General features: G+C 33.9%; 1 protein-coding gene across 1 annotated transcript in view; it reads left to right on the plus strand.

Annotated features, from left to right (window-relative positions):
* LOC108763407 (STE20-like serine/threonine-protein kinase) overlaps window positions 1-12015 on the plus strand; it is a 43812-nt gene extending 31797 nt beyond the window's left edge. Inside the window, exons 8-15 of the mRNA XM_018510997.1 lie at window positions 5-358; window positions 7103-7415; window positions 7877-8169; window positions 8406-8600; window positions 9257-9482; window positions 9577-9798; window positions 10008-10112; window positions 11766-12015. Of these exons, the coding sequence (XP_018366499.1) occupies window positions 5-358; window positions 7103-7415; window positions 7877-8169; window positions 8406-8600; window positions 9257-9482; window positions 9577-9798; window positions 10008-10112; window positions 11766-11804 (1747 nt within the window). The 3' untranslated portion in view covers window positions 11805-12015. The remainder of the gene's footprint in view (window positions 1-4; window positions 359-7102; window positions 7416-7876; window positions 8170-8405; window positions 8601-9256; window positions 9483-9576; window positions 9799-10007; window positions 10113-11765) is intronic.
* The last annotated feature ends 2346 nt before the right edge of the window (window positions 12016-14361 follow it).

Raw genomic sequence — 14361 nt, forward strand, 5'->3', positions numbered from 1 at the left:
CCAGCATTCAGTCGCCGCCACCGAATACATCGACGCCGATCGGCCGGCGACCCGGCAGCCCGCTTAGCCCAACCCGATACTCCCGGCTGCAGGAGAAGCAGGATCTACAGAATCTCAACGATCGTCTGGCATGTTACATCGAAAAGGTGCGTCATTTGGAGACCGAGAACTCCCGGCTGACCCGGGAGATGCAGACTACTCAGGAGACCGTCACCCGGGAGGTCTCCAGTATCAAGGCCATGTACGAACACGAGCTGTCCGACGCGCGAAAGCTGCTCGATGAGACTGCCAGGGAACGCGCCAAGCTGGAGATCGACACCAAACGTCTCTGGGACGATAACGAGGATCTCAAGAGCAAGTAAGTTCAGCAATATACGTTTCATTTACGTACACACACACACACACACACACTCTGAGTAAAATGGGTAAGTGATAAGCGTTTTTACGTATCTAACCATGTTGCCTCTTACTTGCAAAATAGATAGGAAAGTTAGATGGCACTAATCGGGATCGTTATTGACAAATATTGATCAACGCGATCGAGCATCCGAGTATCTTATTTCCTGACGATGCTGTGAAAAAAATAATGTAAAAGGATAAATTAGAACTTTATTTGTCGATCATTGGATGGATGCACGCAATTGAGCACTGCAGTCGGCAAAGTAGTGAAACTCGGATTTGAATACAATGGAGTCCGAGACTTGGAGAAATACGAGCTTGGTTGTGGAGAGTACAGCCGCAATGTGAAATTCTTTAATTCATGAATCATCGGTACTGAGCTATATATTCAATTTTTCTTTCGATAGTCTCAATTCTCATTAGCACTTCTTATTCTGACACATGCGCAGAATAAAATTAATATGTGCGCAATCGCGCGTCCACGCGTGTTCATAACCTTAATACAACTCCGTATTTTAAACACCTAGCTCCGACGTTTCGACCCTTCCCTATTTTTGAACGATTCTATGCAAACTGAACGTCCCTTCCCTTCCCCGATTATCTTGTATTTTCTATTCGATCACGCATGCGTAAAGAAAATTTACAATAAGAAGATTGCGTGGCTCCGACGATAATTATGTTGTGTATTATTAGAGCCTCTTATTTTCGACGGTATTTTTAGATTGGACTGATATCTTTTTATGATTCACGAGTTTCAAGGCAAAAAAAAAACAGAATTCTTAATTTCGTATCTTGACTAATTTTGTATTACAAAATGGAATATGTACACTCGGTATATCATGAAATGAGTATATAATGACTCATCTAGTAAAAATTTATGCTACTTTCCAAGTACCGATGATGCAAGAATTCAAATCTGGTTATATTTATTGAGTCTTTGTATTTTAATTTAAGATATGCATAATTCTCTTAATAGAAAAATCACAAATTAATCTAGCATTATAGTATTATTTTAGCATTCGTTCTGAAGACAGAGAAAACGTTCTATTTTATATAATTATATATTCACAAGGCTAGGCTATAATTTGCTTATTTGTATTTGTATTTCAGTCTACTTTGAATTATGATTATTTGTATTTGTATTTCAGTCTACTTTGAATTATGAGATCATTGAATATTATAGTCATTCTCTCATATTCCTTGACTTGATAATTCTTGGGGAATTATCAGATAGGCATTACTTGGAGATTGCAAATACCCTACAAAACATGTGATATATATGTGTCTATTTGATATCATCACAGACAGTACGATTATTTTTACTGCTCAATGTTGATATGTAATATCTCTTAAATAATTTTTACGAAAACATGTAATCTATCTATAGATTCCGTATTTACGGAGTATTTTATCCAATATTATATTCCATATTTTGCGCATACAATTTATATTCAAGAAGTGAATAAAAGTAAAATTTAGTAAACGAAAATTTTCAATCTAGCAACGTGTTACAAAGCGCGCTGAACGTTCTCAACTAGTCCTGATCGATACGTTTGTGCCGCCGCGTTATCATTCACCTTATTTTCGTGCCAGGCAGTAATGTAGATTATATGACGGTCGCGAGTATAAATCTCATTTAATCCAAAGAGAGAATAAAAGAATCGATATCTATTGATGTCTGTCGCCGATCTTCGGATTAGATTAACGAGCAGTTGCTCATCGATGCATCATGTATATTTTTGTCAAGCGTGTTTGTCAACAGAGTTAAGATCCTCCAGAACAATGCAACAAGATTGGTTATCCGCCGGACTCGTGGCGAGGGGAAGCAGAATCAGAAAACACGAAAAATTGTGGAGGAATGAGAGAGAGAGAGAGAGAGAGAGAGAGAGAGTGCGCAGCTGGAAAGGACGAGAGAAGAAAGCTTAACGTTTATATAAAGAGGAAATAATTTTCGGCGTGAGTGCGTTCGCGCCCGCGCCGCCCGGCCTCGGAGAAGCATGAAAGAAGTCGGGGCTCTCCACAACGTGACGTTACTACGAGTGGTTGCGTCACGTTTACTATGCGGCGGTGATGTCAGTGCCGGTGCGTTATCACCTGACCTGAAAACATTGACTCTGATCCTGCCGTCACGTACGACCGCGACTTAACAGGGATTATACATCGGGCGCATTTTGTTCCGTCGTTGAAACGATCGATCGATCCTTCGACCCGCGCGAGAGTGAAATTTTTCCACGATGAGCTTGCACCCTCCTCCTCCTCCTCCGCCACAATTATCAGATCTCTCGCTTTATGAGTATACCGATCATTAGGAACAGGGTCGTTCGATTTTTTATGTTTGTTCACTACAGGAAATTGAAGGAGGAGGTAACGAGGTGTGTAAAGAATGGATGGAAAACGCAATGAACGATTTATTCTGTCTTTTGTAAAGGATAAATTAATAAAAAAAAACAGTAATTTATTAAAGTAATTTTCTCAGCCGTCCGTGAGATTTTAATAAAATCGGGCGTAGACGAAGAAGAAGAAGATTCAGTAATTTAACGCTTTTCGTTATTCGTGTCAAATTCATGTTACATATAATTATTGTATGTACGCCTAAGCGATAATTCCGCGTTCTGAGTAATTATCGTTGCACGTGCCATATTTTCTATAGTTACTGTAGATTACGAAGTTGTACTATAGATTACGAACTTGTTCGGCTGATATTTCCCGACTTACTCCGGTTTATACCGTTACGATTGCAACACACCATTCCCCATAACGCATCTGCCGTGCCCAACTTACGTGAGTAGAGTAGGATTGGTGGGGGAAAAGGGCTTAGTATATATAATCTCAAACTTTGTCTGCATTTTCAACATGCATTTCCTTCCCAAAACAGATATTATTAAACAATGTTATTATTATTGCATGAAGATCGATAGATATTGATTTTATTTGTATACTTGATGATAAATATCTTGATATGTATTATGAGGTTGCCCGCATATAGGGGCGTATTCGAAACGAGTGTTTTCTATTTAAATATTAACATGTTTAAATATCGGACTCGTTATTTAAAACTTCAGTTATTTGCGAAACTTGTGATATTAATATTATTATTATTCGATTATCGATGTGTCAAATTAAATATCATCTCCAGCTACTTAGAAATAGCATTTCTCGAATCAACAGTCACGGATGACGCGCGAATATCTAGACAGGAAGCATTCAGTCCGTATCTAACTCGATATGAATGAAACTTCACATATTAAGATGTTTATGTCTCCCAGTGTACATTAATTGTACATCGATTAAAACGGATTATTTGTGAAGTCAGGTTGAGAGTCCCTGAGAGATAGTCACGGTCATAAAGCTCATTTTCGTGTTAAAGATCGTGGTGTTTTCGATGATAATGCTGCAGTCTTTCAATGAGATAGCATCATGACTTTACCGTCGCTTATTTTTATTGTTATTCACATTATATATCGATTATATCGCGATTCTTTCGCCTCCGTTACTTACTTCTGGAATCTTTGTGAAAGGAATTGTGTCAGCGACCAAAATTGCTGGGAATACGGTATTTCATTATGCACAGACGGTACTTAACGTCTCTTTCTCTCTCTATCTCTCTTTCCCTCTCTCTATCTTTCTCTTTTTCTGCGGTGCTTATAGCGTCCGCAAATTCAGTGGTCCTTGAATGAGTAAAAAAGATTGTAGCGTATGACGTGAGCGTCTTCTAATAGAAAACTTAATCATTTAAGAATATTTAATGAATTCTTGAGAATATTAATATTTATAAGAATATTAATATCAATATTTAAGAAGATTTAATGATAATTTAATGATAATTGCCTTCAAGATATCGCAATTTCTTCACCAAAAATTTTTAAAGCAATTTGAATTTTTCTTTATACTTTGAACTTTTAAAAATAATAAATATTAAAAATGTAAAAAAATGGAAGTAACATTTTCGATAGAAAAAAATAATTATAAATTCGTCAAAAAATGAAGTATTATCGGTTCTCTTAAACTGTTATCTAAAACTTCTTCCTTAAACTTCGTATTTTGCATTTTTGACAATGAGAGAGATTCCGAATTTTCCTGAGAAAAATATCGTTCAATTTTTTTATTCACTCAAAGTGTAGTAACGTCGCTGTTCAAATCCGTGATCCAAATAATCGATGAAGTAATACATTCGCGCATTCCTTGTGTGCTCAGCGATACGCATGAAAGCGCAAGACGGTCGTATCTGTACTTCGAGGCCAACAATGCCAATAATCCTGAATTCCAAGCGTCACGGATAAGTCGCGAGAAGGACTCCTGGAGGGCGCACGTTTTTGAGCAAATGCGAAATTCTTGAGGGCCGCGAATCGATTGCTGTCTTTGAAAGCCGGTGTCACGTGAAATCGTGGATGACATCACGCGCCCGATGTCAGCCATTTTAGCGATGTCAGGCGTCGCGTGAGGCCGATGTTGCACGCGAGCAGGCGTGCGTAAAACCTCGCCATTTTCGGAGTCGTGCGAGGGCCACGATTTAAAGTTCAACAGTATATACTATACGTGTCGCCCTTCTCGTCTGAGTAAAGTCCTATAGGATCTGTACTTTTGGAAAGAAGGAGAGATCAGCATAAATTCAGAATCGTATAAAATTAGCATTACTTATAAATCGGAGACATCTAACTATGTCCTTTTAATTTTATTTTAGAATTACGATGTTAATTTTTTAATGAGATAGTTATCATATACACAACTTGTGAAAAATATTTATATATTTATTAGACAAGTACCTACATATAAAAATATAAAAGAAAATTTTATGTATAACATATTATATATTTTTGTATTGTTTATATAATGTATATATTATATACATATAAAATTGAAGACTGAACGCTTTCAATGTCTTAATTAATTATCGCGCGAGTATTTATGCAAAATTACAAAATTCCAGCGATCCGCGGCTAAACTTGACCCGTGACACTGTCACGTACATAACTATGCACATTTCGTTACAAGTCTTCTGAAGCGTCTCGTCGTCTCGCATTTTGTACCGATTAGTTCGCGAGAGAGCTAGAGGGCGACGACCATCACCCTCCTGCTAAGAACCATATAAACCTCGAGACTCCCTTCCTTGGCAATTGTTTAGAGCAGTGGTATCCAACCTTGTCTTGGGCCAGCTGGTAACGTACGGCGTTGATCGTACAAGAAAAACAAAAGGTTATGGTTTGTAAATCATTTGAAAGATATGGGAAGATGCGCTCAAGGTTGCTCTTCGTGAACTATACATCGCAAAAATACAATAGAAAGAAAATAATAGATTCTAAAGTCATATTTTTGTCACATTGTTAACCCTTTTGTTTTTCTTGTACGATCAACGCCGTACGTCACCAGCTGGCCCAAGACAAGGTTGGTATACCGCCGACTAATTATTACATTTACTACGAAGATATATACATAGTTGCTATTAAGTTATTAATAATTGTATGAATATATAATTATGTTACGAAAGATATGTCTGTTTTAATATTTAATTATAAACCGTCATAACAAATAATCGCAGTTTGCAGCAAATCTTATTTGATCGAAGAAGGTTCACACATTTCCAGCTGGATACCGTTGGAGAACGATCATTGGCCTAAGGTCGCCATAAGTTAATTAACAGCCGACGCACTTTTCGCGAGTGAGCGTAAAGTGATGCAGCTTTCCGGAGCGCACGGTTCTTTCTTGCCTTGAAAATTGGGTGAGGGACGGAGGCGAACGGACGAATATTAAAGACACGTCCGGGCCACCATGGCAGAAAATAAAATTCTCAATGTGGGTCGTACATCGCTTGAAATAGAAGCGCACGCTCTCTCCTACCCGGCGCGCGGCTTCCTCCTCGCGAACCGGCACGGCGGTATATCGTAAATGAAAACGAATTTGAATCATAATGCCGATTACACCGTAATGAACTTGCACGTTATATCTTGCAAAATTAGCACATTGTCTGCAAACTATCTATAAAATACAGGAATTCGCGGGACGAAAGTACAGATTCTACGAGAAATTAAATTTAATGGAAATTAAATCCGGTTTATAATGTATCTTTTGACTGTTATTCTTCTTTCTGTTATTCCTCGTTTTCAACTCCTGAATCGTTTTTTAACTTAATGTAAAGCAAGGTTTGTGATGAAGCTATCTATGATACTTTCTGAGGATACCATAGCGGGAAAAGGTGTTATTTCACGAGAATAGATGTAGCATCATTCGATGTTGCCTGTTTTAAGGCAGTAGGCCAAGGATAGCAAGACGATGTTCTGAGAATTTTATGTTCAAAGAACCTTCGCAGAAATCCATTAATAAGAAATTCGATCTTATACATAAATTCTCGAAAAAATTTGTTTCTGCGTTTCAGGGTTAAAACTATCTGAATCAGAAACACTTCATTTTCTATTAGTAATTTGTCCAATTTGATTAGCATATTTACTTAGCCAACAAACAAGGCATTATTTAAGAGAGTTAATAGAGTGCTCATTATATTTTTTTGTATTGTTATACAATCGAACGTACACGTTGCATTCTTTCGTTCATGTAAGGATATGAAGACAATCTTGACAAACAATAGCTGCCAAAAGTTACAATTGGTTGTTAAAGAAATATAGTAGAAATATAGCAGAAATTTAAAGATGAAAGATATAATGCTACTAGAAATAAATACTATATAATCGTTATTTATCGTTTGTTTCAGATTGGAGAAGAAAACAAAAGATCTACATATAGCAGAACGAAATGTAATGATATTTGAGACGCGCTGCAGTGACTTACAGTCGCAGTTCAATCAGTCGCAGGCAGAGCGCAAGAAGTTAGCCGAGAAGGATCGGGATTCGGAAAAGGAAATAGATCGATTGAAAACATTGCTGGACGATGCTCGTAAGCACCTGGAGGAAGAAACTCTTCAGCGAATCGATCTCGAAAACAATATTCAGAGTCTCAAAGAAGACATCAGTTTCAAGGACCAAGTTTATCAGCAAGAACTTACAGAGACTCGTACGAGACGACAAGTAAGTAATTACTTGAAACAACATCATCTTTCAAGCCCTGTTGCATTATCGTAAATATGTCGTTAGTTTTAAGAAATATTTTTTTATTAACATTTCATTAACAAGTAATGAAAAAAATTGATTTGAAAATTTTACTGAAAACAATTCAATTTTATTGTAGTTACATAACATATTTATCAATTTTTGTTTATAATTTATATAATTTAAAAGTTTATAATTTATAATTTAAAATTTATAATTTGCATCTATGTGTTTTATGGTAAATAAATCATTTATTGTCATTTCTAAGAACTTAATGAATATTATTTTAATATTAACGATATAATCTTAAATCTGACTGGAAAAAGAAAAATAGATGAAAGATAAATCAAATTTTCGGTCAGCATAATAACTCAATTTTAATAACATTTTTCGTTGATTCCTAGTTCTTCGAAATAATTTATATTATAATTGTATTTCAGGTTGAAATATCGGAGATTGACGGTCGTCTCGCGGAGCAATATGAAGCTAAACTGCAGCAATCCTTGCAAGAATTACGCGAACAGCATGAGGCGCAAATGCGTGTTAATCGAGACGAGATTGAGCTTTTATATGAAAATAAAATCAAGAATTTGGCATCTCATGCTCAACGTAATAGCGGAGTCGCTAACATGGCAACCGAGGAATTGAGACAGACTCGCTCTCGAAACGAAGGGCTTAATTCAAGAATCAGCGAACTCGAAGCATCTAACAACGCCCTTAGTACACGCATTAGGTAATCTTTCTTTATAAAATTTTTTGTGTCTAAAAAAGATTTATATTAAGTGAAAATAATTTCTTTAAGTCCACAACTCCCACACTATGAGTTTCACTTTGAAATAAAAAGGCAATATATGTATATAAGAATTAGTAGAAAAAATTTTCTGATATATTATTTTTGCATAAGTAATATTATTTGCGTATAAATATAAATGTATAAATGTATAAATAATATAAAATCGTTTTCGATAGGGACATGGAGAATGCAAGAGAAAACGAACGTTCTCGTTATGCAGACAGTTTGGCTGCACTGGAAGCGGAATTATCACGTATGCGAGATGAAATGGCTCAACAATTACAAGAATATCATGATCTTATGGATATTAAAGTAGCGCTTGATTTGGAAATTGCTGCGTATCGCAAGCTGCTCGAAACTGAAGAGGCGAGGTGAGTCAAAATCATAATTTCTGTAAATTTGAGTGGGCAATATTACATACTAGAGTTAACTTATGCGAAACAATCAATATCAAGTTTAAAATGAATAAAATCGATTGTATTGAGCCAACTTTAGTTTTTTGTGTATGAGTTAATTTATTGAAATGTCAACTTAAAAATACCGATAAATGTTTCGATCTTACGTTTTAGGTAATCTTCAGTACAAATTTAAAAAAATAAAATTTTAATATATCAAATTGGATTAAGATTTAAATCGTTCATAATGTAACTAAATGTATTTTACAGTGTGCACATTAATTAACATAATTGATGCAAATTTATTATAATATATAGAATGAAAACCTCAAGACTTAATTGAAAATAATTTTGTTAATTCAATAACACCATTAATAAAACAAATACTTATGCTCTTGTTTCAATAAAATTTTATTTGTTACATTGATAAATTTCTCAAAAATGAATAGACTATGCGAATGGTTCTACTTAAAAAAAAAGTTGAGTTTGTTGGATATTACGGAAAGGAAGGGATTAGTGAGAAATAGTTTGTTAAATTGACATTTTGATAAACTAACACACGAACAATTAGTGTTAACTCCTTATTGATGTTATTGATATAATTAATTTATGCGAATTTACCTCAATTCTAGATTAAACATTACACCTATGCAGTCGACGAACACGTCTTTGTCTAGAACAACTCCGTCCAGACATACTCCTCTCAGAGGTGGCAAACGAAAACGCACTTTGTTGGAAGAGAGCGAAGAACGCAGCAGTAGTGAATATAGTGTTACAGGTACTGCTAGAGGTGACATAGAAATTACTGAAGCGGATCCCCAAGGACGATTCGTAAAACTTACTAATAAGGGCAATAAGGTAAATAAATAGAACTTATGGAGATCCAGCGGTGTGCGTTTTAGCTTCGTTTAAGTTAATTCCAACTTCTTATCAAATATAACCTTTATAACAGGAAATAAGCGTAGGCGGATGGCAAATTATTCGCAAAGCCGGTACTTTGGAAACCAATTTCAAGTTTCATCGTAGCGTAAAGCTCGATGGAGGTGCTAACGTGATGGTGTGGTCGGCTGATATTGGTGCAACGCACGAGCCACCTTCTAACATCGTCATGAAGGGTCAGAAGTGGTTTGTAGCAGATAACATGACTACTACATTGACAAACATTGAAGGAGAGGTACGTGTGTTATTCACTATACATTTAATTCTTAGATGTACATTTCCTTTTATCAATATAAATATTTTAAATAAATTTTGTAAAAAAAATAACATAAGATTTGTTGAATGAGATAGTTACATTTAGATATTTCCGACAGTTATATTATGTGTGCATCTAAGGATTAATTTTATACGATAAAGTGCGAGATTAAGTAAATTTTCTAATAGGAAATGGCAACTTCTGAGCGCAAGAGGCAGCAGTTGTCCACAGCTTTGTCTCGACACAGAGAAAGCTTAGGATTCCGACCATCAGAAGAGCTCCATCACCAACAGGTAAGAATGCGATAAACTTCATTATTGGATTATACATCACGTTGAATGTGTAGTGAAACGAAAGCTTTAAACTACTTTTCGGAATTAAAATAAAAATAGACGTTATTAAGAGAAAAATGTCAAAAAAGTGGGATGGAATAATAATATAACGCTGATGTGCATTAGCGTTGTATTTTAACTGCAGCATTATTTTGATATATTACCGACACACGAAATCAAATTATAATAACAGTGCAATTATCATAAAAAAAATTTCTATACTTTGAAAAACTAAAGGTATGTTAATCAGTAACATAATAAATCTTGGAAAAGTTATGCTTTCTGATTTTTAAACGTCGAAGAAGACAATGTGGCTATAATGTTTATTTCAAGTTTTTAAGGCATTATGAGAGTTAATTTAATATTTATTCAATTGTAGACAATCAGATATTATTTACTTTCCATTTGTTTCTAGAGATTTGACATATACAGAATAAGTGTTGCAGTTATAGATAACTAATTTTTTGGGGTGTAGTATTTTCACAATTCACTTCTTGTTTCATAGAGAAGATATCTCTACCCGTATTAAGGGTGAGGCACACGACTCTGATGGGCACTTTATGTAAGTTGTTTTATAACCTATCAGATGTTCAAACATTACGTTATCGATAATACTTTCCGCACTCATAATATATAAGAATTATTTTGCTTCATATTTTGTTGGTTTTCATGCAACATTTTGCCTGGATGCTCACCGCTTAACTAAAATTTCATGCCTTATGAGAATTAATATATATGTATATATAATCTCTTCGTTATATATAAAACTATGACCATCCCATTAATTAACCACATTGTCTTTAATTAAGATATTATTGTTAAATATATATTTTATCAAATGTTATCTACGTACACAATACTTAAAGCTTTCTTTCTTACACGGGATTCAATCTAATATGGATAATAATTTAAAGGAATTTTGATCGTATTTTTATATATTATTAATGTTTGAATATCCTGAACATATATGTACAAATGCAAAATCCTTAGAGTGAATTCAGGCGAATTTATGCGCAAATGCAGTTTTTATGGAGCAAAGTTGCATTTGCGAATATTGCGATCAATAGATAAATTGATAAAACTTGCCATTTTTATATTATATTTCGGTGGATAATCGAAATTTTCATCTTTTGACGTTATATTAATAATATATCAATTACTTCCGAATTTCATGGTGTCATTAATATAATATTATATATATGAAATCGGGTTAGTACTGAAAAAAAGAGTCATTTGTGAAGTTGTATGTGCTTTACTGAAAATGCAAATGGTAAAAACATTTACAAATAACAAATCTGATTTAGCATATTTATATGTATTCTACATTACTGCACATATATTAATACAATAATATAGATCAGTGTATGTAAAAGATGTAAAGAAAAAGTAATGTTTCCGAGAGATATATCACATACATCGTCTGCATATGCATATCTTTTTCATCGTGTGAATATAACAATAAGATTCATTATTTGCTTATATCTGTGACTAAACGGACATGCCGATATTCACGCAGTGGATTAAGCAAATTGGGGTCCGCGGTGATTACTCAATTATTTTATATTTCTTTCATTTCTTTTTGCTAATAAGATATACATATGTTTTATGTTTCAGAGCGATCCCCAAGGTGAAGAACGTTGCCACATTATGTGAACATAAATTTATCATAAATTTAAGAATATCAAAAGATTTTAAAAGCTTGTATGATAATGCGGCTTTATTCCATAAGCACCGTTTAGAAATGGTGGAAATAAAAAGATTATGCCATTAACACAAAGAAATTAATTTAGAGTACAATGTCAGAGATATATGAGATATAATACAAGAGATCATTTGTCTGATATTCACTTCTAAGAGAAGAAGAATAAAAGTAGCAATAATCTTCATACTTTCTATTTTTATTCTTTTTCTCTTCGAGTTGAATATTGCAGTTGAACATTTATATAACTTTCCTTACATTTATGTAATAGAATTATATATATATATATATATTATATATGTATACATATATGAGAAGATATTGTATAATATATTTGGACCGACAAGAGTTCAAATCAAACTTAACAAATGGGTTTCGTGATGTGAATGAAATACGTTTTTTTTTTTTGCATTTATCAATCTCTATTCATTACAATGAAATAAGAAAAAGAGGAACTATGCTATTATATTCTGTTAAACCCACAGCCATAAAATGATTAACGAGTAAAGACGGTATTAATGTATGTTTGTATTCAGCAAACTTCTTTCTCTCCATGCTGTATGCTACGTTACAAATTCACGGTTACCATCATTATGCATCTGTCTGTGCTCTCATCAAATTGTATCGAAGTAGCGATGCTTCGAGTTTTAATTATTAATTTCTTAATTTGTAATAACTATTTATGTTTATGTTTGTTCATTTCGTCCAATAGGGAAACATTTAAAAAAGCGATTGGGTTACCAGTACTTGTTCTTTTAAGCACGATAATAATGTGAGACTGTGGGAAAGCTAAATATGATAGATGTATGACTGTCAATCAGATGGACAGTTTCACCTCTTACTACACGCCGAAGAAAACGCTCGATTAAACGTTCGGTTGAATATTATTTCAATTTTCCAATTGAATGATATTTAACCAAACGCTGTATATTTATATATGTCAATGAAGGAGCGTATTCTTCGGCCGTGATAAGCCGCGAAATTGTGCATCAAATTGCACAAATATTGCTAATGTTCAGTTGATCTTTCTACAGAATAATTTTGTGGAAAGTAGAGGAAACGTATTTGTTCCTACAATCGCGCCCACCTGTGCATTCAACATGATTTTTCTTACTTGTATTCAGCTTTATATCATTTATACTAATAATAAAATCCCAAATTAACATACAAATGTACTCGTGATTCTTATTTTTCATGATAATGACAGCAGCTGTTTTTAGGTGAACGTTAAATTAGGATAAGTTTTTTGATAGCATTAAAAGAATTGAAAAAATTAAACAGGTAAGCTGTTCGTATTTATCTACATAAATCGGTTAAGTACTTGTAGCCGGTTTATAGGGAAAAATTTCCTTCTCTTTATATAAGAACACTATTTTATTATATTGAAAAGATGCACTTTCACGTGAATTATTAAGAATCGATAGATATTTTCAATGTTAGTTCAATTTTGTAATAAAATTCATCAATTTAAAAATGTATTCTGCCAATAAAATTGTCTTGTTTCGTCAGTTTTTGTATAATGCAGTTAATTTCCTCCATTTTAAAAATTTCTATTCCAAATAAACTATTTCCCCTTTTTTAATTATTTATTTCCTCCCAATTAAGATTTTCTCTTGCATCTCTTGCATCTTTTACTATTTAAATGAGACAGAGCGTGAAATAATTTTTATTGGTATGTTATTGAAATAAAAGGATTGAAGGAAAAAATCTTAGAATAAGGATATAGCTCAATTCCTTAGAATAAAAAAATTGAGTGTACTTTTTTATTAAAAATTTGATTCGCTGAATTTCGAAAAATTTAGATAAACGTATAAAGATATTTATATATAAAAAGATTTGTATCTCGTTAAACATATATAAGTCATTAACTTTCACAAATCGAATAGATTTTTTTTACTATTCCTTCAGTTTTTCTTCGAGTTAAAAATCTTAAATATGTGCTATCTTGAGAAAAATCTGAAAATAGTTTGGATTTTTAAAGATTAAATTTCGTTGAAGATTATTTTATTGGAGTTTTATTAATATCTCTGTACATACAATACATATACAAAGGTTCTTCGCATATATTAAAAGGTACATGGAAATTAGTATAAAAGTTCTTTGACATATCGTAACGCGCGCGTCACATTCACGTAATGTTGCGTTATTTCGATGGTACGATTATTCTATTCGCTTTACGATATTATGATGAAATAAAAAATGATCATCTCTGCACCCGTATGAAATAAATATTAGGAACTAAGCTGGGCAACATTTCGCATTCATGATACGAATCTGTAGTATTTTATTTTCTATAAATGGATTGCGGCTCTTTGCACCAATATACAAGGTGGCTCCAAATTTTGGCCCCACCCTGAGCAGGTAGAGCAGACTAAACTGAGTCGAAAAGTCCTCTACTATTTTTCAATGCTCGCACTAGTTAACGAGATATTAACGTTTAAAGATAGCCGAATACGCGCGTCCGCCCGATCTATTATTGCCGAAGGTACGACCCACCGATCACACGGCGCG

Source organism: Trachymyrmex cornetzi, unplaced genomic scaffold, assembly GCF_001594075.2.
Source record: "Trachymyrmex cornetzi isolate Tcor2-1 unplaced genomic scaffold, Tcor1.1 scaffold358, whole genome shotgun sequence".
Lineage (NCBI taxonomy): Eukaryota > Metazoa > Arthropoda > Insecta > Hymenoptera > Formicidae > Trachymyrmex > Trachymyrmex cornetzi.